Here is a 27,614-nt window from a genome sequence, read left to right as displayed (position 1 = left end):
TTCTTCTTCTTCTTCTTCTTCTTCTTCTTCTTCTTCTTCTTCTTCTTTTTTAAAGATTTATTCATTTTTTATACAGCATTCTGCCTGCATGTGTGCCTACAGGCCAGAAGAGTGTACCAGATCTCATTATAGATGGTTATGAGCCCCCATGTGGTTACTGGGAATTGAACTCAGGACCTGTGAAAGAGCAGCTCTTAACCTCTGAGCCACCTCTCCAGCCCCGGGACCTTGTTTTCTGTGGAAGTGGATTAAGTACATTATGTATTTGTTGCTCACAGCAACAAATGTATTACTGTTTTACAAAGAAAGAAACAGGTTGTAGAAGTTGAATGAATTGCTCAGAGCTAATGAAGGAATCAGGTTTCTAACCTAGGTCTATCTAACTTTAAAGACTTATGCCTTACTTTAAAAAAAAATCATTGTTTTCTTGTGTGTCTGTGTTTGTGTCTGTACACACCACAGCCTCTGTGTGGAGGTCTGAGGATAACTTGAGGGAGACAGTTCTTTCGTATCCTGTGGATCCTGGGAATCAAACGCAGGTAGTCAGACTTAGCTGCAAGTACCTCTAAAGCATCTCGCCAGCCCTGTGCCTTACTCTGAAATGCTTGGTCTGTTGGCATAAAGTGTGGGTGGGAATGTAAATGGCGATAGCTGTATAGAGGAAGCTGCTGTGCATGTTTCTTAAAAATTGAAAAAGTAGAACTACCGTAGGGCCTGCTACACCACTTCTGAACATATATCCAAAGAAAATCCTCATGTGAAGAGACATCTGCACACCTGTGCATTTTGTGATTTATTGTAGCACCATTCACATAGCCAAGACAGGGATCAGGTTAAATGTCCATTTGTGCTGCTAGGGATTAAAGCTGAGGCCTTACACATGCTGAGTAAGCCCTGTCTCTGAGCTACATCTCTCCACAGCTGATGAATAGATTAAGAAAATGTAGTTCATACTCCCATGGAATACGTAAAAGCAAAACCTTGTCATTGTAACATGATAGAAGTAGAGATCTTTATGATAAATGAAATAAGCCAGCCACAGATAAACAGTAGCACTTGATTCCATTTATGAATTCTGAAATAAATGAGTTCGGTAGGAGTAGAGTCAAATGCTGGCTGCCAAACTGGGAGACTAGGAAGGATGAGGACTTGGGAAAGGTTAATCAGTGGGTTTTAGTTGTAGTTTGGAGTAAGACCATCTGGTTGTGGGAATGCTGGGAGGGTGATTACAGAGAATAATTATACAATGTATATTTCAAACATCTAAAGGAAAAGACCTTGAATATTTATACCAGAAATTAGTAATAGATGTTTGCTTTACTTTTTGTTTTTGAGATAGGGTTTTACCCTGTAACCCAGTCTTCTCTGAAATTCACTATATAGTCCAGGTTAGCTTGAATTCTTGGTGATCTTCCTGCTTCAGCCTTTTAAGTGCTAAGATTACAGGCATGAGCCAGCATGCTCTATTTTCATTTATCAGCTAAAAGAAGAATATACTTGGAAGTAATGGGAGCTGAGTTCTTGTCAGACTTACTTGAGAAGAGGAAGTGGGGAAAGGAAGTTGCAAGGCTCTAGTTTTATATGGGATGTTTTACTTGCAGAAGATCTTAAACATAAATTGGACTTGTCCAGATTGGTAGGGTTCTGTCATGTCTGTGTCGAGCTTTGTTCAGATGCATGCTCCAGTCCTTCCCTGCTCTACTTCTTCCCCACTACTCCTGGTCCACAGCCCTTTTCCCTATTAGTTTCTGCTTGAGGTCTTTTAAGGAATCAAACAAAATCAAGTAGAAGATATACAAGGATTTACAAATTCTTAATGGCATTTACATATTCACAATTAAAAAGGTTAGGTAAGATAATCTACTTGAAGTATTTCATGGAAACACTAAGATGAAGGTTCTTTTTGACTATGGCTGTCAACTTTTTTTTTTTTCTCTCACCAGATGTAACAACTTTTTTCAGTGTATTGTGAATGGGCTCAGCCTTTTTCCTGTAGCTATTAAGGTGTTTAATGTTACATAATGATGTATTTATTGTGGGTGTGTGCATGCTGTAGCATGCATATAGAGGTGAGAGGACAACTTTGGTGATGGTTTCTTACCTTCCGCCTTGTTGAGGCAGGGTCTCTCTTTCTGCTGTGCTGTTTTCTCCAGGCCAGCTAACCCATGAGCTTTATCTCTGCTTCCTATTTGTAGAGGCTGGGGTTACAGTTACCACTGCCTCTGGCTTCTTAATGTGGCATCTGGGGTTGGAACTCAGCTCCTCAGACGTACGTTGCAGCTAGCACTTTAACTGTTGAGCCATCTCCCCAGCCCCAGGAATTTTTGGTAACTTTTTTTTTCATTCATTATGTTTCAGAATCTCTGGTATATAATTCTCTCTCTCTCTTTCTGTGTGTGTGTGTGTGTGTGTTCTATACTATAGACCTATGAGTATAAGTTACTTAATATGGGTAAGCCGTAGCTCATTACCCTCATGGCTGCTGGATTATTGTGTAAGCTACTTTGTGAACCCACATGTGTGTTAGGGTTGAGGCTGAGGATTCATAGACTTTTCAGGTATGTGCTAGAGTACATTCTGATATCCTTTGGAGCATCCTTGTGCATGCTTCCTCTAGTATGAGGAGCAGCTCTTCCCATGTTTTGTGTTTCATGCAAAAGAAAAAGTCTGCTCAGTCAAAACTGGCGTCGTTTTGGTTGGTTTTAGACAGGGTCTCACATGACTGCCTGCCTGCATGTCTCCTGAATACTGGGGTTGAAGGTGTGCACCACCACACCCGGCTTGATAGTTTCTTAATATGGACTTTCCAGATTAGTAGGAAGGTCAGCCCATTTCTTCATATTTTTAACTTGCTATTTATATTTCTGTCTGTGTAAATTGTTTTACAACTTTTGCTCATTTTGATTTTGAGTTGTTTTTTTACTGGTTTATAGGATGGCTTTTCCTTTTGTTGTGTATGTTGGGAGATGGGATGGGACAGTAGGGTTTGAGACAGGCTCTAATACTTTGAACAATCCCATGGGGCAATGTGTTTGGTCAGTGCTGTCCATTTCCTCAATCTGAGCCCTGGTTGGCTATTCTGAATCACATCATTTACTTAATGTGGTTCAGTGTAAACATTAATGCAGTTGACCTTATCCTCTTTTTTTAGTGTTCTTTCGAAATAATTATTGTTTCAGTGTTTTCCTCTTTTAGAATCATTGTCTAAACCATTATAAAGAATTGCTAGCAAGTAGTACATAGCAGGTAGAAAAATTCTATGTCCTGTTTTTCTAGCAATCCCCAAGGTGAGACTGGAGACAATCTACATTTGTGGAGTAGATGAGATGAGTACTCAGGATATCTTCTCCTATTTTAAAGAATATCCTCCAGCTCACATTGAGTGGTTGGATGATACCTCCTGTAAGTATACCCAATTTTCCATCTTGTATGCTTTTGTTTGTGATTTTCGGAGAGTTTTTGCTATCTTTGATAGTGAATAATTATAGCCCAAACTGTCTAGGAGAAAAAGATTAACCTGATAATACTTACATAACAGTCACTGTGTTCCAGGAGGGTTTTCTTGGGGCAGGTCTTACTCTAGCCCAGTCTGTCCTGTCCTCCCACTGGGAATTCTCTCGTCTGTGTCTGCCAGCTGCTGGGATTTTAAGTGTGTGCTGCCACATTTGGCTCCAGGCAGTTCATATGCATAGAACAGTTATTTTGTGGAATTGGGCTTCAGGGTGTAGCTCTCTCTATATAACATTCATCAGACATTTTACCACCACTTTTATACTTTTTTTCATGAGCTGGTTTTTATAATGACTATAGTCTGTAGCCAGTGTGGCTGTGGCAATGAACCTGATGTCAAATCTGCTCTCAAAAACTTACGCTTGGATGTGGGTGACACTTTGTTTATTTTAGGTAATGTGGTTTGGCTGGATGAGATGACAGCCACTCGAGCTCTCATCAATATGAGCTCTCTGCCAGCCCAGGATAAGATAAGAAACAGAGATACCAGTGAAGACAAGTCATCTGAGAAAAACAAGAAAGGTAACTACACGCAGAGAGGGCTCTCGCCCGTTCTGCACATTGTTGTTCTAGGCCTTTGAGTAGAACATTATGAACAATGCATCACCAGATGCTTCTGAGGTAAATTATGATGCTTGGGTTTATCAGCCAATAGGAACAGGAAACACTGGGCTTTTTAAATTTTATGAGATGGGGTTACATTAAGGTTCCTCTTATCCCTCACACTCCATTTTAGACAAGCAGGAAGCCAGTTCAGATGACGACGAGACTGAAGAAGGAGAAGTTGAAGATGAGAATTCAAGTGATGTAGAGGTTAGTAATAGGGCAAAGACATCTGTAAGGTTTTATGGAAAAAAAGTGCTTACTGTCTTTTGAAATAAGACTAAAGACTTAGTGAGCTGTGTTCTCTGTCTAGCTTTTACCATGGAACCTTCTGAAGGTGTACCAGAATCTTAGCCTTTTCGTTTGTATGGCTGTAGCAGTTCATCTTGGAATCCTAGACTAGTGTTTATACTTGCGCAGAAGAAAAAAATGGGTTTATTAAGAAATACTTTGAAGAATTACCTAACCAATAAAATATGAAAAAGCAAGTAGGGGCTGTTAGAAGAATCTTTTGTGTGTGTGGTGCTATGACAACCCAGGACCTTGGACATGCTGGGCAAGTGCTGCGCCTCTGGTTTGTGTCCCCAGCTGAGTATATTCATTTCAAGTTTAAATATTTAAATGATACGTGTTTACTATATGCAAAATTCTGGAAACATACTAAAAATACAAAGTTTTTAAAAAGCCTTTCCCTCACTGGAGGCTCCATTTTGGAGGGGAAGGCAGATACACTGTTGCATGTTGTCAGGAAGAAGTTAAGGGTGTAGGGAGAGAATGAGGACTGCAGGGATGGTACACATACTGTGCTTGCAGAAGACCTGAGTTGGATTTCCAGTACCAATGTGGGGTGACTCACAGCTGCCTGTAATACCCATACTCATGTGCACATAACCCCACGCAGACACATGTGTGTGCGTGTAATTTTAAAAATGGTTATAATGAAGCAGGTAGAGAATGATGTTAGTCAGAGAAGACCTGGCGTCAGAAGTCTCCTGAGGAATGAGTGTAGCAACACTGATGGTGTAAAAGGTAGAGTGCGTCTTACTGGTTTACAGAAAATATGAAGAAAAAAAAAAGCCTGAATTTTAATACTGAAAATGTTTTCTTTTTCCTCTTAAGTTGGAGACGTTGTCTCAGGTAGAAGAAGAGTCTCTGTTAAGAAATGATCTTCGTCCAGCTAACAAACTTGCTAAAGGAAATAGACTATTCATGAGATTCGCTACAAAAGGTAAATTTGGTATTGATTTTTGGTCAGAATGATGAATTACTGAGTGAAACTTTCCTGTTGACTAGAAGTTAGCTCCAGTATTCCCAAAGCTCCTTTTAAACAAATACTTTTTTGAAAAAGTATCTTACTAACCGAGAAGGAATATTCTTTTACGTATGTATTTGTTAATATATGTTTTTTTCATTGTTCCATTTGCACACATACTTGTGATGTGCTTGGGTCCCATTTTATCCTCTTTACTTCCTGTTCATACTTTCCCTCACTTTCCCTTTTTACCTTTACTGTTACTTAACTTGAAATTCCACGTAGAAAAATGGACAGGGTACTTTGTGAGTCTTTTATTTGTTTGCTTGTTTGTTTTTCAAAACAGGGTTTCTCTGTGTAGCCCTGGCTGTCCTGGAATAGGCTTTGTAAACCAGGCTGTCCTGGAACTCAGGACCTGTCTCTGCCTCCCAAGTGTTGGGATTAAATGTGTGAGCTACTATAACTGGCTGGAGACTTGTCTTTAAGAAGGAAGTTTTATTAAAGTAGGAGATTTGTAGGAGCTATAGGTGGCTGGGCCAGAATGGCGCTGACAGTGCTCAGGTGTCCTCTAACATGCAGAACCTACCACTGACGTGCTGCTGTGGATGAAGCAGGGGTGCACTGATCTGATCAGGACTTCACCCCAAAAATACCACCATGTCTGTGGCAATATTGCTGGCTTTGAGATGCGTAAGATTCCGTGGGCACACACTGAGTCTGCCACTGTGTCCATCCTGGTCAGCGCAGGCAACAAAGTCATGGCCAGCACTAAAGGTGTTCTTTCAGTTCCACTGTCATCCCACTTGAACGCACCTGGAATCAGTCACTGGACCAGGGATTCTCACCAAGGCCAGCATCTAGCAGGGCTGGTATAAGTCTGGTCTTGCAGAAACTCCTCCTGAGCCAAAGCTATGTGTGTGTCACCTTTGGCTTGGTATCTTTGGGTTGCTTTCAGGTGAGATGAAGCTGAACATCCGAGACACCTCGGTGTAGTAGCCAGTGAATGCCAAGGATCCCCTTTGTCCCACTGGGAGAGCCCATTATCTACCATGTCTCATACTTCTTGTCATAGAGGATACTCAACCTTCACTAATGTAGTAATTACTAGTAAGCCAGCAATTTGTGCCCAATAACAGATGAGCCCTGCAGTGCTGTGCTTGGACTGCCACAGCTTCCTAGGGAACAGGAGCACATGGTGGGAGCCCATTGGTGATAGTCGTATCAGTGTTGCCACCCGTGGGTCTACCATAGTGTCTCCTGAAGGTAGCTTTGCTGTCCTATCTCCACATGCTTTCCATGCCCCTATATTCCAGCAGAAGAAATATGCTTGCCAATATCTTGCCTCAGTAGAAGATGACACTGTATGTCCCAATTTGGGATAGTGCCATGAGGTTACTGCGGGGTCTTTTGGGGTTGTTGGAATGGGTTATTGCAAGTAATGTTTTGATAACCACGGATGTGCAGATATCTCTATAGTAACTAATATTGATTCCTTGTGGTCCATATGGTCTTTTCCATATGGTCTTTTTATTGCTACATTGCAATAAGGTCAACCCTGGGCTATTTGAGAACCTGCCTCAAAAAAGCAAACATCCAAAATTAAGCAGTCAATATTATCTTCACACTCACATGAAACCCTAAGTAACTGTTCTATTAACTTTCAGATGACAAAAAGGAACTTGGAGCAGCCAGAAGAAGTCAGTATTACATGAAATATGGAAATCCAAATTATGGAGGCATGAAAGGAATTCTTAGCAATTCATGGTGAGTCCAAAACCTTCAAATATGATGGCTGTTTGTCTATATTAATGTTTTTATTAGCATATAATTATTGTATGTAGTAGACTTCATTATGGCATCAGTGTGTATGTATATAATGCACTTTGATAGTTTGATCTTGGCCTCTGCTATCCCCATCCACTCTTCTTCCAACTAGCTCCCTTCTACTTTGATGTCTATCTTGTGTGAGTAAGTGACCTATTGAGTTTCATTAGAACTTTTTACAGCAGCATGGGTACCTTACCAGTAGTCACTGAAGAAAATCTCTCTCTCTCTCCACACTCAAGTACAAATTGCATTTAAATGGTGGGGCCCTGTGAGTCCCTCCCCATTCCATAACAGGAGTTGATGATCTCAACCTTGTCTATATTTGATACCGGTAATAATCACAGCTGAGTTCAAGAGTGCTGCAATTGTGTCCTATCCAGGAAGTTGGTATTCCATCCCACTTCACCCTTCTCCAGCTTGACTTCTTTCTGGCCCTTCTGCAGCATTTCTTGAGATCTGGAAGGGGCAACACCAATGTCCCCCTTATGGTCAGGCATGTGAGAGTCTTTTATTCTCAGCACTTTGTCAGTTTCAAGTCTCTGTCTTCACTGGTGATCACTGCAAAATGTTTTGTTTTGGTTTTAGTTTTTTGAATCAGTGTCTCATGTAAACCAGGCAAGTCTCAAACTCTTCTGTAGGCAGGCAGGACCTTGGATTCCTGATCCTCTTGCCTCCACCTCCCAAATGCTGGGATTACAGACATGTGCCACCAAGCATAGCTTAAAAATGCAATAATTTGAACACTATTTTAGTTGCTTTTCATCCTTCAGTTGATATTCTGTGGTGGAATGTCAGAACCTCCTGTGGACTAGAGAACAGTGAGGGCAGAACTGTGGCAAATGGTAGGAAAACACTGCTTTGGCATCTACCACTGTGCCATTGTGGAGCTGGAATGAAGTGAATTTCAGCATCCTTTCTATTGGTTTCTGATGGTGTGCTTATTTTGGCAATATTGCAGGAAGCGAAGATATCATTCCCGTCGCATTCAGCGGGATGTGATCAAGAAGAGAGCCCTGATTGGGGATGACGTTGGCTTGACGTCGTATAAACACCGACATTCCGGTAGTTGCCTGCTCAGCTCTTGGGTAGACACACATGTGTTTGGCTCTCAAAATTGTAATTTTATTCTTAACACAGTCTTTTAAGGTTCCAAACTTTATTATCCTCTCTTCCTTGCCCCCACCCTCTGCAAACATAAAGGAAAGTAAGTCAAGTCATGGTTTTAAATAGCCCATGCAAGAGATCACATGATTATAAAACTGTTCTAACAAAAAAGACCATATGTTACAAAAAGAAAACTAAAATAAAAATTTCTTAGGATCTTAATTTTTCTACTATTAATATCAACAACTGCACAAAAACAACTTTATCAAGCAGATTGACTTTGTTTTCCATTTTCCGATAATGTAACTAGGCTGCTGTGTTGAGTGTTTTTACACATTGGTTTTTGCATATGAATGCTGCCAAAACATTATGACTTGAGGCTTTTTTCTTTCTCTCTTTTTTTTTCTTTTCTTTTATTCTTTCTCTCTTTCTTCTATGTTTAATAGAAAGGAACCATTTCATTATGCTGTCTAAAAAATTGAATTTTATTTTGCTATGTACAGTCTTCAACTTCATAGAACTAAATAAGTCAGCATACAGATAAAATAGGCATGCACAGTTGTCGGTGTCATTGGGATGAGACAGGAAGAGGTGGAGTGTATGTTTTTAGGTAATGGATGTGTACCATCTTTGAAATCTGCATGTTAGTAATACACATTTTCTGTTATACTTTACCAGTTTCAGTTACTTTAAGTATATTGTCAGCTGGTTGTGTGCTGCACACCTTTAGTCCTAGCACTCGGGAGACAGAGGCCAGTGGATCTCTGAGTTCCAGGCCAGCCTGGCCTACAGAGGCAACATAGAGAAACCCTCTCTTGAATAACAAACAAACAAAAGAAAAGTAAATTACCCCTAATTCAACTATCCTAATACAGTAACTGATTTCATTTTACATATATCTCATTTGTCTACTTCATAAATTTATAATTATTGTAAATGTATACTGTATATTTTCCCATTTACTGAAAGCATTCTTTCATATTAATAAAAATATTTCATGTTCATAAAAATATTTAAAATATTTTTAAATTAGATGTGGGTGGGGGAGGTGTTGGTTTGTGTAGTGTCTGTGGAGGCCAGAAGAGGGTGTCAGATTCCTTTGGAGCTAGAGTTATAGGCCATTGATTCTGGTTCTCTGCAAGTGGAGTATGCACTCTTAACCACTGAGCCATCTCTCTAGCCCTGTAGCCCATACGTTTAGAATTAATGTTGATTTTTATTATTCAGAACTATCATATGGTATAAAATTACACTGAACATTGAATTAGTGAATTTTGAACCATACAAAACATCTGGTTACACTGTTTGCATAAACTGATCAGTATGTAACCTTGTTGTGCCCATTTTTCTGTTTAAAAGATAGTTGATTTAATATGTACTGTTAATTGATTGATCTTGAATTTCTAGCTGACAGCCTGTAACTCGTGCCTGAATAAGGCTTACACTTATTTTGTATAGGTATAAAAGGATGAGGACACCACCACCTTTTCATGTCAGACATTGCATTTAATGGGACCTTTTTTTTTTTTTTCTTTTTGAGACAGCGTCTTTCTCTGTAAGGCTGGTGTCCTGGAACACACCATTAGACCAGGCTTTCCTTGAACTCTCAGAGATCCACCAGCCTCTGCTTCTCAGTGTTGGGATCAAAGGCATACACCAGCACACCTAGCTTAGGGACCATTTTTAAACAGTAAAATTAGCAAATGAAAGCACACACCACACATACACACACACACACACACACACACACACACACACACACACACGCAAATGTGAAAACACAGCAGTTAACAGATTGAAAAGGACCTTGCTTACAGTATAAGTAAAGAGTAAGAAGGTGGGGTTGCTGTGACCTTAGCCACTCAGTTTTCTGTTGTATGTATGTGTCTTCAAATGTTTGTGACAGTGCCTTAAGTGTTGGTTTAGGAGTTACAAGTAAATCTGACAGCTCTATAAATATAGGAACAGCATCCAGGTGGACACTTTATAGACAGTGCTCCAGTACAGGCTCAGAGATGACGTTCTTTCCTTCTATCGATATGAAGTAGAAAATTATACTTGTTAGTTTAGCTTTAAGTTTAGTACTAACCTTCTGGGTTAAATTTCTTCAGGATTAGTGAACGTTCCTGAGGAGCCCATTGAGGAAGAGGAAGAAGAGGAGGAGGAAGAGGACCAGGCCATGGATGCAGATGACAGGGTGGTGCTGGAGTACCATGAGGAGCTCCCCACTCTCAAGCAGCCCCGTGAGCGCAGCACGTCTAGGCGGTCCAGTGCAAGCAGCTCAGACTCAGATGACATGGACTATGATCTGGAATTGAAAATGATTTCCACTCCCTCCCCAAAGAAAAGCATGAAAATGACCATGTATGCAGATGAAGTGGAATCTCAGTTGAAAAGTATTAGGTAAAATACTTTTACTCTTTTTAATCAATGTTAACTTTTTTTTTTTTTTGGTTTTCAAGACAGGGTTTTTTGGTGTAGCCTTGGCTATCCTGAACTTGCTTTGTGGGCTGGCCTCAAATTCACAACGACACACTTGCCTGCCTTTGCTTTCCTGAGAGCTGGGGTTACAGGTGTGCACCACTGCATCTGGCTAAAATATCTTCCTCCCTTCCTGTGTATATGAGGGAGTAGGATCCCCTGGAACTGGAGTCAAGTCACAGACAGTTGTGACCCGCCGAGTGGGATGCTGGGAATTGAACCCAGGTCCTCTGGAAAAGGAGCCAATGTCCTAGTGGCTGAGCCATCTGTCGAGCTGCAAATTTTATTTATTTATTATTTATACAGTATTCTAACTGCATATGTGTCTGCAGGCCAGAAGAGGGCATTATAGATGGTTATGAGCCATCATGTAGTTGCTGGGAATTGAACTCAGGACCTTTGGAAGAACAGCCAGTACTATTAATCTCTCAGCCATGCCTCCAGACCTCAGTATTAAGTTTAAATTTACTTCTTTATTTATTTTGTAAATACTGAGGATTCAACTCACGAGGACCTCTTGTGTACATACTAGGCAAGCGAGCACTCTCCCACTGAGATATATTCGTACTCTGTAATTTGATTTTCTTTTTTAAGACAGTATTTTTTTGTGTAGTACTAGCTGTCCTGGAACTTGTTCTGTAGACCAGGCTGGCCTCGAACTCACAGAGATCTGCCTGCCTCTGCCTCCCAGATGCTGGGATGAAAGTTGTGTACCACCATTGCTAGCTTTGATTTTCTTTTTCTTTTTTTTTTTTTTTTAAATATTTCTTTTTATTTTATATGTATGAGTGTTTTGCCCGAATGAATGTCTTTGTGCCATATTCATGTAGTGCCCTTAAAGGTCAGGAAAGGCCACCAGATTCCCTGGACCTGGAGTTACAGATAGTTGTAAGTTGCTGTGTAGATGCAGAGATTCAAACTCTGGTCCTCTGGAAGAGCAGCCAGTGTGCTCTTAACTCCTGAGCCTGTATTCAGCGCCTGTGCTTCAATTTTTAAGTGGTAATTTCAAATGAAATTCCTCTTCCTGTTGCAATTTTTACCCTAATTTTCATTCCTCTGTGGGTGTTTGATAGAAGTATCCAGTTTTTCTCTATATAAGCAATAGTTGTTGGATAGACAGTATAGAAAGTGAAAACTACTTATATTTCCAGACATTTGTTATTTTTCCACCATATGTAGTGCATTGTTTGATACTGTCACCATTTATTTAACTACTTATAGAAATTCCTTAAAAATTTCACACTCAAGTGTGTGCCTGTGTGCTCATCTATGTGTGCCTCTGCCACAGTGCATGTGTGGAAGTCAGAGGAGAATTTGTGGAGTTGGTTCTCTTCTTCTGCATGTTGGTTCTGAGTATTGAAAACAAGTGGTCAGGCTTGGAAGCAAGTATTCTTACCTGCAGAGCTGTCTTGCTGGCTCGTTTTTAAATTTTTATTATTATTATTTTTAATTGGGTGTCACTGCCTAGCCCAGGCTGGCTTTCGTTTTCATTCTTCCCCAGCCTCCACACCTAATCCCTTTTGATAGTTTCTGACATTTCTATTAGTATTGCCCTAGCTAAATAGATTTTTTTGAAGTTTGCCTTGCTATAGAAAATAATCCACGTGTTTAAAATTCTGTATGTGTTACTAGATTCTTTTGTAGGTCTTTACCCACATGAACCTGTGACTCATACCCTCTCCAGGCTTAGATGCTACTGTTTGTCTTTGTGAACAAAGAACATAGTTAATGAGCCGTTTCAGTAAGCATAGATTTTATTTAAGATCTTTGAGAATTGGAGACAGGTCTCACTAGACCAGCTTAGCTAGATGTAAATGTGGGTGTTGCGCATGCAGGATGTGAGCGCCCTGCACCCTGCCTCAGTCTCCCAGGTAGCTGCAGGCCTGGTGTCTTTCTGAAGTACCCTCCCGATAGCAAGGAAAGAGGCTTTTAGTGTTGGCCTGGGTAGCCTCGTTCACACCTTTGTGTTTAGTTTTCATAGAACTGATAGAAAATTCAGGCGGATTAGTACTGTCTACTGTGGTAGGAGGGTGTGGTCTGTAGCAGCGGTTATCAGCTTTAGAGAAAGGGACTGTAGACGTGCTGTGTCTGGGCCACATACAGGTGGCACCTGGTAAGCAGGCGGTTAGCCTCTTCGAAAGTGTCTGCTTAATGTTTGTTTGCCCTTGGAGAAGGGATCACCAGTTATGTGTTCTGTGGTAAAGTGTACAGGCATCAGGTGGAAATCACCTGTGAAAGTCAGCACCTGTCTCCATCACCATCTCTTCCAGCGGGCTGACCCTCTTTAAACCGAGTTACTCTGAAGTATGTGACTTGTCTTGTAGTTGAAGTTGGCTACTTGTGCTCTCCCTACTTTTTGTTTCCCTTAAAGGAATTCCATGAGGGCAGATAGTATATCCACAAGCAATATAAAAAACCGAATTGGTAACAAATTGCCTCCTGAGAAATTCTCAGATGTCCGTCACCTCTTAGATGAAAAGCGGCAGCACTCCTGTTCACGGCCAGCAGTGGGCAGTACTAAACCAGGTAGGTACTGTTTTCCTTTGTGCACCTGGCTTCCTTCTTATAAGCCCCTGGAGTGATCAGGCCCTATCCCCAGGCTACTCTAAGGTTTCCAGGCCTTGGAGATGCAAGCAGCAAGCGCTCTATACTAGAGAGGGAAACAAAGCCTAAAATCCCCGGCCACCCTAGAAATCCCCTTCCCCACCCGCCAGCCCGTGAAAACCTACCTAGAAATCCTGCCTCCTGCTCAGTTCTTTGCTGCTTCAAGCTCTCCCAAGCAGAGGCAGCCACCCTCCTGTGCCTTTCCCAGCGAATCTCTTGGGTAAGTTTGCTGTGCAGTGTGGCTTTTTGATACTCATTGGCTCCGGACTGCCAGGATACTCTTCCCCTCAGAGTTCTAACACTCAGACTTCTGAGGTGGGCCTTTAATCCCAGCACTCAGAGAAGCAGAGGCAGGTGAATTGCTGTGAATTCAAAGCCATCCTGGCCTACAAATTGAGCCCAGGACAGCCAGCCAAAGCTACATAAAGAAAAAAACAACAAAAAACAAAACCAAACCCACTTACACTTCTGAACACCTCAGAGCTGGTAGGCTCAGGGTAGGCTCGACTGAACTGATTTAATTGTTGTTGTATCTAAATTTTTAGTTAGGCATTGGAGTTCAGGAGAGATTAAATAAAATCAGACTTTGGCAAAACTAGCTTTCAGTATTTTTTTTTTTGAAATAATATCAAATACTGAATAATAATAAATGAATAATATTATTTCCCTAGGATATTTTATACCCCAAACCAAAAAAGTTAAGTTGGGTGATTAGAGACATGGCTGAGTGTGAGCTAGATTGTGTGTGAGCAAGCCCTGATAGAGCATTGAGGGTGTGCCTGTGGCTAGGCCTGCATGTGCCAGTCTGTGGGAAGACGGCAGTAGCTGCCACAGACCTGCTGAGAGAATTGGGGCAGCCTTCTGGAGAAAGTAGCTTAGAGCTTAGTCTTGGGAGCACACAGAACACAGCTGGCAAACTATCTTTTGAGGTGGGAAGTAATCTGATTCTTATTTTTAAAAGATGATTTTGAAGGAATGGAATGTAGTAGGCAGAGAAAACAAAGTAACAAGCGATGAACTTGGACAGCAAAGACAGAAGGTGAGAATGGAACCTTGGGAGGAGGAAGGACGGAAGACCAGCCATCCTGATGGAGGCTCAGCCTGAGCTGAATGTCCACAGGCTCAAGGCTCAAGGCTGATGAACATGTGGCTCTTGCTACTGCTGTTTGTGAGTGGAGACCTCAGGCCCGGGAGCTTTGTACCAGGCTCGGAAGACAAAAACACTTAGTTTAGGACATGGGTCCTTTATTCTTGGCCTGTTGCCAATCTCATTATTACTTATTGGTTAAATGTAGTATGTTTATTGAAAACTACTTGTATATTTAAAAAAACGTGGCTTCTACCCTCAGCGAGCTTGCAGTAGTGTTAACTGAAAATTTTGGTATGTTATTTAGTTTTGCTTTGTTATGCCAAAAAAAGAAAATAAGGAAGAAAGAAAACTTTTGCTCAAGCAATCAGCTGAGATTCTCTGCATCTGAATTTTCATGTTTTTCTAAGAGAAGCAAAACCAATTATGAACAAAACAGTGTTTTAGAAGCCATCTTGTACCAGGTCCTCTTCCTTCACTCTGGAGGATTTGGAATTAGAGAGCTCTCTAAAGGTGCTGGGGTTTGTTTGTTTTGAGACAGGGTTTCTCTGTGTAGCCCCAGCTGTCCTAGAACTCGTTCTGTAGACCAGGCTGGGCTCAAGCCCACAGAGTGCGCCTACCTCTGCCTTCCAAATGCTGGGATTAGAGTCGTGTACCACCACCTTTCGATGCCTGGCTGCTGTCGAGTTTTTTATCATTGTGAAACAAGCTAGAGGCATTTTGGAAGAGGGAGTCACAACTGAGAAAATGCCCCTGCTGCATTAGCTTGTGGACAAGCCTCTGGTGCATTTTCTTGTTTGATAGTTGATGTGGGAGGGCCCAGTTCACTGTGGGCAGTGCTATTCCTGGGCTGGTAGTCTTGGGTGCAGTAAGAAAGCAGGCTGAGCAAGCCAAAAGGAGCAAGCCATTAAGCAGCATTCCTCCAGGGCCTCTGCATCAGCTCCTGTCTCCAGGTTCTTACCCTGCTCGAGTTCCTGTCCTCAATGCTTTTGATGGTGAACTATTATATAGAAGGTGAGTGAAATAAACCCTTCCTCCCCAAGTTGCTTTTGGTCAGGGTATTTATCACAGGAATAGAAACTATGGCTAAGACAAAAGCTTGGGTTGTTGGTACTGATGGTAAAACATATGCTTGGTAACAGGTATACTGTTTCTTTTTTTCAGATATTCGCCAGCGGTTAGGAAAAAGACCGTATTCTCCAGAAAAGGCTTTTAGTAGTAACCAGGTGGTTCGGAGAGAGCCCTCTTCGGATGTACATAGTAGGCTAGGTGTTCCCAGGCAAGATGTTAAAGGCCTCTACTCTGATACTCGGGAAAGGAAATCAGGTGGGCAGCACTTCGCATTGGTGGATGGGAAGGAGTGGTGAGCAGTGGGGTAGCATAAGAAGGAGAGTCAGAGCTTGCTCTTCAGTGGTCATAACTGCCTTCATTGGCATCACACATCACCATGCCTGTCAGAAAGGTCAGAAAGGAGCTACACACCCTTGCTTTAATTGCCACATAGTGTGTCTATGCTACCACTTTCTAAACACACCTTCCTTTATTATTAGATTTTAATAAAACACTCATTTTTTGAGATTTATTTTCTATTTCCTTTTGTGAGATTTATCTTATGTGTTTTGCCTGTATGTTTGTCTGTGTACATGTACATGTCTGGTGCTGTTAGAGGTTTGGAAGAGGGCGTTGGATCCCCTGGAACTGTTGTAAGGTGCCATGTGGGTATTGGAAAGCTAACTAGGTTCTCTGCAATAACAGTGCTTTTAACCGCTAAGCCATCTCTTCAGCCCAATAAAACACTCTTTAAAAATAGTCAGCTGTTCCAACCAAGGACTATGCATGGACATAACCTAAGACCCCTGCACAGATGTAGCCCATGGCAGTTCAGTAGCCAAGTGGGTTCCACTGTAATAGGAACAGGGACTGTCCCTGACATGAACTGATTGGCCTGCTCTTTAATTACCTCCCCCTGAGGGGGAAGCAGCATTACCAGGCCACAGAAGAGGACAAGGCAGCCACTCCTGATGAGACCTAATTGACTAGGATCAGAAGGAAGGAAAAGGGGTCCTCCCCTATCAGTGGACTTAGGGAGGGGTATGCATGCAGAGGGTGGAGGAAGGGAGGGATTGGGATGGGAGGAGGGAGGGAACCACGGGGGGGGGGATACAAAGTGAGTAAAGTGTAATTAATAAAGAAAAATAAAATTTAAAAAAATTAATAGTCAGCTGAAACACTAAGATCATTCATAGTAAAATAAACCTTTCAGCTTGAAGAATGTTAGAGCTGCCAGTTTCTTGGCAGATTGAGGTGGTACACACATGGGGCATGATGCCTCTTACCTGGGAGAGAAGCAGGTGTGGCAGGAGAATCTCCAGGTGATTACCCTGGAGATTACCTATGCCAGGTGTGGGGACACCTGCTTTGAGCTGTGAGCCTCTCCATTGTGTCTCATGCTGTCTACTCGAAGACTAGTGGCAAGTGCCTCTGCCGATATTCCCTGCATGGCAGGTATTGGCTTGCAGCTCTCTCCTCAGAACTACCTGGTGCTCAGCCTTGACTGCCAGACTGAAGTGTCTTCTCACCCCACAGGTGGTTTATGGACTCGCTTAGGATCTACAACCAAGACCAAAGAAAAGAATACAAAGAAAGTGGATCACAGGGCATCTGGCGCTGAGGAAGATGACTCGGAGCTTCAGAGGGCATGGGGTGCTCTGATTAAGGAAAAAGAACAGTCTCGCCAGAAGAAGAGCCGGCTAGATAGCTTGCCATCGCTTCAGATTGAAGTCAGCCGGGAAAGTAGCTCTGGTTCCGAGGCAGAGTCCTGATGCCCCTGGCTTTGGCAGCTGCCCTCATATCTGACATTCTTATGTAGGGTAGGGCGGACAGTAGGGGCCTTCCTCGCCAGAGCTGGCACCCTTCCCTTGTACCTGCGCCCTGAACACTTGCTGTCCCAATAGACAGCTTCAGAGTGTGATGCGTTTTGAAGGGTGTCTCTGTCTTGTGCTGCAGAGTTTTAGTTCTGGACCCCCAAGTCTTTCTCCCACACCCTGCAAGCTTTACCCTTGGAGAAAAAGGCAACCCTCCAGATTTTGTAGACATTTTCTTAATATTTTTAACATTGTCTTTTAAAAAAAATGTTTTACACAGTTCATCCAAAGAGCAGAGAACTGAACTTCTCACTGTTGCCTTGGCCCTGACAGCTCTTGCCAGCACCCATTCCCAAGAAAAGTCAGTTCCCAGGTGCTTATTGGACAGTCTTTGAGGGGGAAAATGAGGGAAGCTGCCAGCTTGGCCTTCCAGGACTTTAGTGTTGGGGCTGAGTTTTACAGGCCTGGCCTGAGATGTGTCCATCCTCTCAGGTAGATAGAACGGAGCAATCAGCAGTGGCTTCCAGTCCTCCCTAGAGGATTTCTGTTAGGTCCTCTTCCTGGCTGTCAGCCTCATGTGAAGATCAAGTTCAGTGCTGTGGGACTTCTAGGGACAAACAACTGTGACTTATGGATTTGGAATTGATTTCTGTGCTTAGGGGTGGGGTCTTGGGTTGATGTTGAACAATTTTTAAGTCTGTATTATGTTTAAAAACTATTAATGACTTAAAAGTTTAAATTTTTAATTTTTATATGTGGATATTCCTCCTGTTGGCTACAGGGAAAGCTCAAGTGGTGTCTTTTGTGTTGTTAAATATACATTATATACTTTGGAAGAAGGCAAAGAGAGGAGTCTGATTATTTTGAGTGATACTAATTGTATGGTCTGTTATATTTGAATTCAATTGCTTTTTGGCCAGGAAAAAACTGCTATCTATCTGTCATGGGTTCTTGTTCATTACTACTTTTCTAGAAGTAATACCTTGATAATTCATTCTTTCTGTCAATGACTTCTCAATGAAGACTTACTCAAAAGTAGCAAATAAGATAATAGTTTCAGAAATTTTAGTTTATTTTTAATCTCCTTTCAAATTATTTTACCATGGGAAGGCAGTAGGTTATTTGGCTTCTCATCTGACTTTTACTTTGCAGTATTTAATACTGTATTTCTCTACAGGCTTAAAAGTGGTGATTCATTTGAGCACATTAGAATCTTGGAGATAGTGCTGAGCCTCTATCCCTTTTGGAAGTCAGATTCTTCACCTGCCCTGGATTGTCCTGTACACAGTGGATCACAGAGGACTTCACTTGTGGTGGAGTGCGTGTCTCTTGATGGCTGACTACACTGTGAATGAGCAGTGTTGCAAGTAAAGAAGCAGAAGACTTAAGAGCTGAATTGTAGTAAAACTGTATCATATGTAGTATTTGGTTACCCGCTCTCCCAAAAACGGGAGCATATAACCAAAGTGGTTTGACTTCCAAGGCTCCTAGAAAGAGGTAGTTCTTATTTCTCTGTTAGTTCAGACCTAAGGCCTTCAAGGTTTTTAGTTTCTCTTGCCCTGTGTAACTCACAGTCAGGTTCTTATAGGTTTAGGCTTTGGTAAAGGGCCTGAGAGCAGACTTGGATGCCAGCCAAGGCTCTGGGCAGTGCATGAGCCTTCGAGTCCTCGTGAAGAAAGTAAATAGTCTGGAGCCCGTGTCTAGCCTTTTTTGGTCTCTCGGTGGTGTTTTATTCTTGAAGCTGTGGCTGCATGTTTTCTGTTGAGGTGGCCAAAGTGTCAGGAGATAAGGCAGCATGACTTACCGCATCCTTTTCAGGCTCTGGTTCTGCCAGTGCGTTGAAGATGAGTGTGTGGGTCCCATGTGACATGGCTTCCTCATGGTTTAGACACTCCTCTGCTTTCTTTTTGTTTTTTAGTTGTGACACTTCCCATAAGCAGTTCAGGCCCATTTGCCTAGGGGCCTTTGCATATGTGTCCATCTCCTGCTAGAAATGAGAGGAGGGCTTTATGGAAGATAGGCAGTATGATTTCAAAACTAGCTCCTTGAGCTGACCGTGAAAGATGCCCATTTCAACAGCCTTGCTGTCCTTACAGCACGGCGAGCCCAGAAAGGTATGTACTGCATAAACTGATGGCCTTCCCAGCATCTTTCTCCAGCATTCGGAGCTGCTCAAGTCTTCAATACCTTGAGCCCTGTGACAGTGACAGTGGATAGTGAGAACAGACCAGCAGGTACTGGGGCATATTTTATCCAGGGCACTTTCTGTACATGTGGGGTTAGTCTTCACATGCTGCTTGATAATAATGGCAGAGATTTCATCTTTGTTTCTGACTCTCCCTCTGTAGAGGGGCCAGATAGCCTCTGGCCTAAGTCCATGAATCCTACCCTGCTTCTATCCCCCCTCTGTGAAGCAGACTCTTTTGAGTCTCCCTCTCCACTCTACACATTGTAGCTGGGGAGAATTTTTGCTTAAGAGATTATTTACATAGTATGCATTTCATCCATTTCAGTGCACTGTTGGCTATTTATAGAGTTGTGCAATCATTATCATACATAATCAGTTTTAGACTGTTTTTGTCACCAAAAACATCCTGTCCCCACAAACAATCATCCTTCATTCTTACCTCTCCTCATACCTGGCAACTAATATTTCTGTCCTTATGGATTTGCCTATAGTGGACATTTCATATATGCCATATGCTATGTGTCTGTTTATATAAGGTTCATCCATGAACCATGGTTCATCCATGGTAAATATCATCATTTCAAGTCTTGTGTGTGTGTGTGTGTGTGTGTGTGTGTGTGTGTGTGTGTGTGTTTAGTCAGGTTTTCAATCTGTAGCCCTGGCTACCCTTGAGCTCCCTGTCTAGACCAATATGGCCTTGAATTCACAGATTGTCTTTCTCTGCTTCCCAAGTGCTAGGATTAAAGATGTGTGACACTGTGTCTGCCAGTGATTTTTGTTTTGTTTCAGTTTTTTAAATTGTCTATATATTTACTGTTCATTTCATGGGCATTCTGTGATTTCTAGTTTGAGACTATAAATATTTGTGTGCAATTCCCCTTCATGGACATGTATTTTCATTCTTAAATGTAAGAATGGAATATGTAGGTCGTGTGGTAGCTCTGATCTTTATTTAGTCCTTAGAGGAATTGCCAAGTTGTGTTCCCATGGAATGTATCAGGAATCTGGTTTACCACACTGTCTTCACCAATACTTATTTTCCAGTGTGAAGTGGTGTTTCATTGTGTATGTGCTGTGTTTTATTTTGTTGCAGTGCAGGGGACCAAATCCAGGACCTTGTACATGTAGGCAAGCTCTGTGCCATGGAGCTATATTCCCAGTCCCTGACTTATTCTGAGTGACAGTTTCCTAATGACTGTTGGCCATTATTTCTTCCTCCTTTGTCTTTGTCTTTGTCTTTCTTTGTGTGTGTGTGTGTGTGTGTGTGTGTGTGTGTGTGTGTGTGATTTTGAGACAGGCACATAAGTGTTGGGCATTTTTTTTCAACATAGGATTTCTCTGTGTAGCCCTGGCTGTCCTGGAACTCACTCTGTAGATCAGGCTAGCCTCAGACTTAGAGATCTGCCTGCCTCTGCCTCCTCAGTGCTGGTATTAAAGGCATACACTATCATGCCTGGCTTTGTTGGCTATATTTTCATGTGGTTTGCTTGTTTGTTTCAAGACAGGGTTTCTCTGTGTAGCCTTGGCTGTCCTGGACTCGCTTTATAGACAGACTGGCCTCAAACTCAGAGATCCTCCTGCCTCTTGACTCCCTGAGTGCTGGGATTACAGGTGTATGACACCACGCCGGCTATATTTTCATGTGTAACAAGATTAACTTTAATATCAGTCTGATCTTATTACTATGTTTAAAACCTTTGCAGAACTTTATCATCACTTTGGGAATAAAATTCCAAACTACTTTGATAGCCTATGGAGCTGGTCAGGACATAGGCTCTGGCAGTATCTGTAGACTGTTCTCTTTTCTCCCTTGCTCTTTATCTATTAGTTTCTGTATTCCTCTTGATCTCACTGTCTTTCCAGACTTCACAGAGCATGCCTTCAGGCCCCATCTCTGCCCTGCCTTCTTTATTTCTCTAATGAACAAGGTTTTAAGAGATGCTCCTCAGTACTGGATTTCTTGTGTCTATGTCCTTTTTATTGCCATAAAGGAATCTTAGCTGACTCTGTGGTCAGATTGTAAGTCAATGTCTGAGTTAAAAATTGAATTATCAAAATACTTCTTGGAAATCCCAAGGCAGGTGCCTGCCACATTGAAGACCAACAGCACGAGTTTCTTGCAGTCAGTTCTTGCCTTTTTGGGAAAGGATCACTGTTTCTTTGGTTGGGCGCTAGGTGAAGTAGTTGGGCATGCAGGTAGGACCATGTCATGACAATGCCCTCTTATTTTGGTGTCAGAACCACTCAGTGAGGTCACTTTTAAGAACCTTGGGAACTTGGGCCAAAGGAGCAACAGCCAAAGGACAAAGGCTGTCCAGCTTGTCTGGGCTTGCTGTTGGGAGGGTGGAGCTAGTGTGGCTCCATCACCTTGCAACTGTGGGGTTTTTTTTGTTTTTCGTTTTGCTTTTCAGATAAGTGCTTCATGTTTAATCTTGTAACTCACATAATGCAAACCACATGCCCCCAGCAAACCTCACTGGACTCTCATTTCCTATTCCTGGTTGATATGTTTGCTAAGTTGTACGCTCAGGAGAGCTTGGACCATGTTTGGCTTGTGCATTGGTCTTTTTCCATACTTATTATCATTGTGACCCAGCAGGTCCTCCGTGAACATTTGTGAGAGCATTAACCCCCGGCCAGAACAGCTCTGCCCTCTAGGCCCCGTGCCTTCTACAGGCAGGCCAGTCCTCGGTTTTCTTCCATGTATATGCAATGCTTTGTTCTCATGTTTTGTTCTTGTCCCTTCCAGCCTGTGCGCTCCTAAGGAGCAGGTGTCTTCATGTTGTTTTGTCTGTATCGCTGAGCCAGGCCAGACCACTGTAAGTAGTGCTTCAGAAGTTTTGGGGAAGTGAATGAGTTGTGACAACTCAGCTCGCACACCTTTCTGAGCAGGTGTTTTGATTGTGGCCGAGCCCACCAGATGCAAATGGGAAAGAGTATTCATTGGTGTTTATCATGTATGCAGTAAGGAAGAACTCTTATTAAGTAGGTGTCAGAAAACGTCAGAATTTGATGGTCTGCTGTGTTTGAGCTGGAACTCATCCAGCTCTAGAAAGTTGCTGGGAAATCATTTTGTTTTTCAGGCTCAAGGGTAGTTTTATTAGGGTTTAAAAGAAAAATACCAAGCAGGTTGTAAATCCTAGCAGATGGCAAGGAGAAGGAAACCAAAAAGGTCACACTGCTTAAGTTGAGCTGACTTGGACATCAGCCATGTCATGGTCAGGAATAGGCTTTAGAGAAGGAATAAGAAAGTCCATAGTACCAGGAAGAGCATGCCTGGGTCTGACCAGCATCTGAAAGAAAAAGGATTACAGTTCCTTCACTGTGGTTTCAGAGACTTGTGAGCCAGGATCCAGCTCTAGCCTAGATCCACACAGAGCAGCTATTCCTCTTAGCGTCCCTGAGCCATCTCTCCTGTCCCAAAAATATATTACTCATCTGTCCTAGGGTCGCAGGATAGAGGTGTTAGATAAATAAGAGGCTCCGAAGAGGGACCACTGACCCAGTGTTTAGCTCCTGGTCCTGTTGGGGTGAGTGACAGCAACCCAGAAGAGGAGGCAAGAAGTAACTGCCCGCCAGCAGCTAGTGTTCAACGGGAAAATGCGTTCCTTCCTGCTCTCAAGGTGCTGTCAGTGCTGCAATGCAAGGATGCGCTTCGGGTAGGCAGTGCCAGGTGTTGCTTTAATGGCTATACCAAGAAGTTTGTTTCCTAAGTCTTTGCTTGCAAACCTTGTATAATAAGATGTAACTCAGACCCTGAGCCTTTTCCTCCCTTTTTAAATACAAGAGCTCAAAGAAGAAAATATATTTTTGGTAATTTGAGAATAGTACTTTTGCTTCAAGACAGATTGTAAACTGCATAATGTGACTGCAGCAAATGCCTAGAACTTCTCCTATGTTTATATTGCAGATTTTAGCAGAAAGAGTAATAGTCCCAACTCCTCCGAAACCCTTTAAGCACTTCCCAGAACTTTGATGTTTCTGGAAGCAGTCAGGGAAATGCTGCCCCAGAAGCCTGTTTCAAACGGTCTCTCCTTGTTGCACAAGCCGGCCTGGCCTGGAGCCCTGACTGTTCTAAAGCTCTCAGTCCTACATCGATTTCCCAAACACTGGGATTACATGTTTGCCATGGCACTATAAACTTTTTCTTTAGAAATAATTTCAAAAGCACAGGAGCATCAAGGGTAGAACAAAGACTTTTTTCTATATTTTACCATTCAGCATGCTAAAGCATGTTGTAAAGCATGGAAATGGCCTTTTCCTGTGCTGGTGATGAACTCCAGAGTGTGGATGGTACTCAGTTTACCAAAGTCACTAGCTTGCCCAGGAGTCTCTGTGTAAGCTGTCCCAGAGGCCTCTGAATGCTCAGATTCTTTAGTAGTTGAGACTCTGTGTGACCTCAGACACCTCTATCTCCGGACCAGTGAGAGCAAGAGCCTCACACGATTAACAGAAACAGCCTCGCCCTATCCTAGCGCTGGATCCAGTGACCTGTTCCTTTTCTGCTTACGTACAGAAGTTCTCCTGAGGGCCATGAGCTGTTGGCAGCAACCTCAGCTCAGGTTGAATGTCTTTTTGAGGAAAGGCAAAGAGAGTGATGGCTGGAGCAGAGGTAGGTCTTAGGACTCATTCTCACGTTCACCACTGGAAAATGGAACACATCCCTTCCTCTCTGGGCCTTAGTTCCTTTGTCCATGAAATGGAGGCCTCAAACGAGATGACAAGTGTTTTTCCTGCACACTATGAGCTGAGATGGGAGGGGCTGCTGCTGCTGTGCTCTTCAAGGAGATGTGGTTAGCAAGAGACCTGCCTGATCCCACAGCCAGTGCAGCCTTCTCCCTGCCTACTCGGTCATGAAGGGACCAGAAGGACCAGTGAGATGGCTGAATGGGTAAAGGCTTTCGAGCCTGAGTTTGTTCCCTAGGCTCTACATGACGAAAAGGAGGACTCTGTAGGTTAGCCATTGACCTCCACACATGCACTGACGTGCCCGTGTGCATGCATGCAGGTGCACACAAACATGGTCCAGTCTCTCATTTGAGAACTCTTTGAGGGCGCCTAAGGCGCCAGTTTGCTTAGGCAGCTATGGCAAGATACCCAGAATGGATGGTTTGAACAACAAACATTTATTTTCTCACAGACCTAGAAGCTACAAGTCTAAGAGGGTCCCAGCGTGGAAAGAGTCCTGTCTTTGGCTTGTTTGCATGGCCTTTTTCCTCCATGTGTACCTGTGGACCTTCTCATAGCAATAACCCTGTGCCGTTAGGTCTGGGACCTACCCTTTTGACCTCTTAAACCTAATGACTTACTTCTTCAAAGCCAAGTTTCTAAGTCTAGTCACATTGAGGTTTGGAATTTGAATACAGGAATTTAGAGGTGAATATTGTCCAGCCGTTAGCTCCTGGGAATGCACAGGTGAAGGTCTGTATTTGTGCTTTTTAAATGCTCAAAAACTCATGATCTGAAGAGAAAAGGGTTTTAGTTCAGGGTCATGGTTCTGGAGGAGACAGTCATGTCTGCCTCCCAGTTCAGCAACTTATCCATGTGACCTTGGGCTCAGTCCTTAGCTTCCCTCTGATGTCAGCACCATTAGACATGAGATGACACTACCCTCCGATAAAGGCACTTCTAGGTGGCCTTGGCTCTGCCTGTTCCTGACTCCCTGTGGTCCTCATCTTCAGATGTACTCTTCCCAGCTTCTTGAGGAAAGGCTGGCTGTGATTGGAACCACTTCTGTCTGGAGACTTGGAGGAAAGCCCCCTCCACTGTTGTATGTGTCTCGCTTCCTGCTTGCTTGTGACTCAGGACAGTACCTGGCCTCCTAGTGCACACTTCTCTCTCCCTGAATATGTATCAAACTTCCCTTTGGGGAGCGGTAGGAAGGGGAGACAGCTTGTTACACAATCTGGCCTGGTCTAGATCCCTGACTAGTCTAGAGCTCTCAGTCCTACATCAGCCTCCCAAACACTGGGAGTAGAAGTTTGCCATGGCTCTGTAAACTTTTTCTTCTGAAATAATTTCAAAATCATAGTAGCACTGAAGATAGAACAAAGAACTTTTTTCTCTATATTTTTTACCATTCAGTCTTTTCCCTTGCACCTTTTCCTCATCCCCAAACTACTTGAAGTATTTTGCACTGCATTCCACTTTACCATCACCATGCTTTGTGCTGTGTCCCATAAGATAGTTACCAACTTCAGAAATATGTAGTGTCTGGTCAGTATAGTAATTGCTCATTTGTAGTTCAGGCTTCTGGCTGTTCAGTAATGCTGTTTCAAGCCTTTCTCGCCGCCCCCAATCCAAGATCTAATCTGGCATCAAGTAGTAAACTGCCTTTGTTCGGCACCTGGAGCGTGTCCTCAGCCTTTCTCTTGTCTTTTATGACATAGATGTTTTGGAAGGATATGGTCTAGTTAGTGATACAAGATTGGCATTCAAGTTGACTCCTTGAAGTAAGTATTGGCCGAACTTCCAGCCTAAGACTGGGTGCTGTGAGAGAACAGAAGAGGAGACAGCAGAGCCACTAACATGGGGCCTGAAGCTCTGGTTTGTGAGAGAACATTAGTGTCGGATTGGCTGGGAGGGCCTCTGCAAGTCGTAACTTCTGGCATTGACAGTCTTTGGTGGATGCAGTGGACACGCTAGAGTCCTATAGAGATGCAGAAAATACCCCTGCTCCCTCAGCCATCTGCTCTGTTGGCCTCCTGTGCTGCCTGGGTTCACACTCAACAGTCCTGCTCCTATGTGAGCTGCCATCTTGGGCTCCTGCCCTATCAAAGGTGCGCTTTGTGATGGCAGAGTGCCCCTTTCTTCCTGTGGGCCAGGGCTGGGAGCATCCTTGAGTGACTCTACCTTTGGATTCGGGAGCAGTGATGAGAAGATGGGCTGGCTGCTGGTGCCACTGTGGCTTGTGACAGGTCTGTCCAGCAGCCTTAGGGTGCTCTGGACTATGATGTACGTCATCACACCTGAAACTCTGCTTTTCTAGCTGCTAATGTGTTGTGCAGAGGGAAGTGGTGAATTGTAATCTCTTTTCAAATAATTCCATAAGATCTAGTCAAATGTCAAACCAAAGCTGACAGTGTGGAAACGTCTGAAGTGTCATTGAATCTTCACAGAATTTTGGCTAAATAAGTTTTCCCTGTGAAAAACAAAATAAAATTGATTTTCCTATAGTCATTAAGGCCATGTGGTTGTCTGCTTTATGCCATCACTGTAACACTTCAGGATGCTCTCTTTACATCCATGTAAGAACAAGAGGCTAAATGCCCAGCCTTTCTGAATTAAGGTGAGATTGAGTAAGCTGAAATTAAGTTCCCTCCATGCACTGGCATCATTTTAACTTATTAGTCTCTTGTGGCTGGTAGCTCCAGTTGGACAGTAGGGTGCAGAGTAGCCCATCTTTGCGAAGAGGTCTTAGTACATGGCCCAGGCTGGCCTGGAGCTCAGTCTTCCTGCCCTACACTCCTAAATGCTGGGATTGTGACAGGCCTCCCTGTCCAGAGTTCTGCTGGGCTGTGCTCCCTTCCCTCATTGCTGTGTGGGCCAGCTTGACCATTGAAGCAGTTGGTCTTTAGATATGACCTGTCCCTGTTGGGAGTAGAGTCTCCACAACCTGGGCCGGGTCAGAGCTGTGCTTTAAGCCATGAAGTCTACCTCTTCGGTTAGGCTGGAAGCTTAGACCCCGTGAAGCCGCTATCAGCTTCAGATTTTGAACACAATCAAGCCACAGCTGGATTTGAAGCAATGACTTCAACTAATACTTGGGTCTTCACGCTCACCTGGCCCTCCGCAACCCCAGGCCCAGTTTCAGCTGTGGGGACACTTTCTTGAGGGGTGGGACAACTCAAGATTGAGCTGGGAGTTGATCCCAGGTATTGGGCTGGGGAACATTCTGGATGGGATGGGCTGGAACCCACCTACCTGGATGACTGTTGTCCCTGCACCTCCTGTCTGTCAAAGACACCCAGGACTACCACCAGCCAAATAGTAGCTCACTCTTACATGAAATGGAAGGTCTAGTGAATGATGGAGCTGGGTTGATAATTATCTAAATTGCCAGGATGCAGCCTACAGCTGTGGGGAAAGCCCTGC

The 27,614-nt window shown here is 43.1% G+C and overlaps 1 protein-coding gene across 1 annotated transcript in view; it reads left to right on the top strand.

Annotated features, from left to right (window-relative positions):
- Positions 1 to 26,703, top strand: part of Ncbp3 (nuclear cap binding subunit 3) — a 33,022-nt gene extending 6,319 nt beyond the window's left edge. Inside the window, exons 4-13 of the mRNA XM_055597280.1 lie at positions 3,277 to 3,402; positions 3,904 to 4,032; positions 4,247 to 4,323; positions 5,233 to 5,341; positions 7,030 to 7,129; positions 8,151 to 8,254; positions 10,408 to 10,699; positions 13,149 to 13,303; positions 15,633 to 15,794; positions 17,055 to 26,703. Coding sequence (XP_055453255.1) covers positions 3,277 to 3,402; positions 3,904 to 4,032; positions 4,247 to 4,323; positions 5,233 to 5,341; positions 7,030 to 7,129; positions 8,151 to 8,254; positions 10,408 to 10,699; positions 13,149 to 13,303; positions 15,633 to 15,794; positions 17,055 to 17,290 — 1,490 coding nt within the window. The 3' untranslated portion in view covers positions 17,291 to 26,703. The remainder of the gene's footprint in view (positions 1 to 3,276; positions 3,403 to 3,903; positions 4,033 to 4,246; positions 4,324 to 5,232; positions 5,342 to 7,029; positions 7,130 to 8,150; positions 8,255 to 10,407; positions 10,700 to 13,148; positions 13,304 to 15,632; positions 15,795 to 17,054) is intronic.
- The last annotated feature ends 911 nt before the right edge of the window (positions 26,704 to 27,614 follow it).

The sequence above is a fragment of the Psammomys obesus genome, unplaced genomic scaffold (genome assembly GCF_907164565.1).
Source record: "Psammomys obesus unplaced genomic scaffold, mPsaObe1.curated_primary_1811, whole genome shotgun sequence".
Classification (NCBI taxonomy): Eukaryota; Metazoa; Chordata; class Mammalia; order Rodentia; family Muridae; genus Psammomys; species Psammomys obesus.
This window is presented reverse-complemented; position numbering and strand designations above follow the sequence as displayed.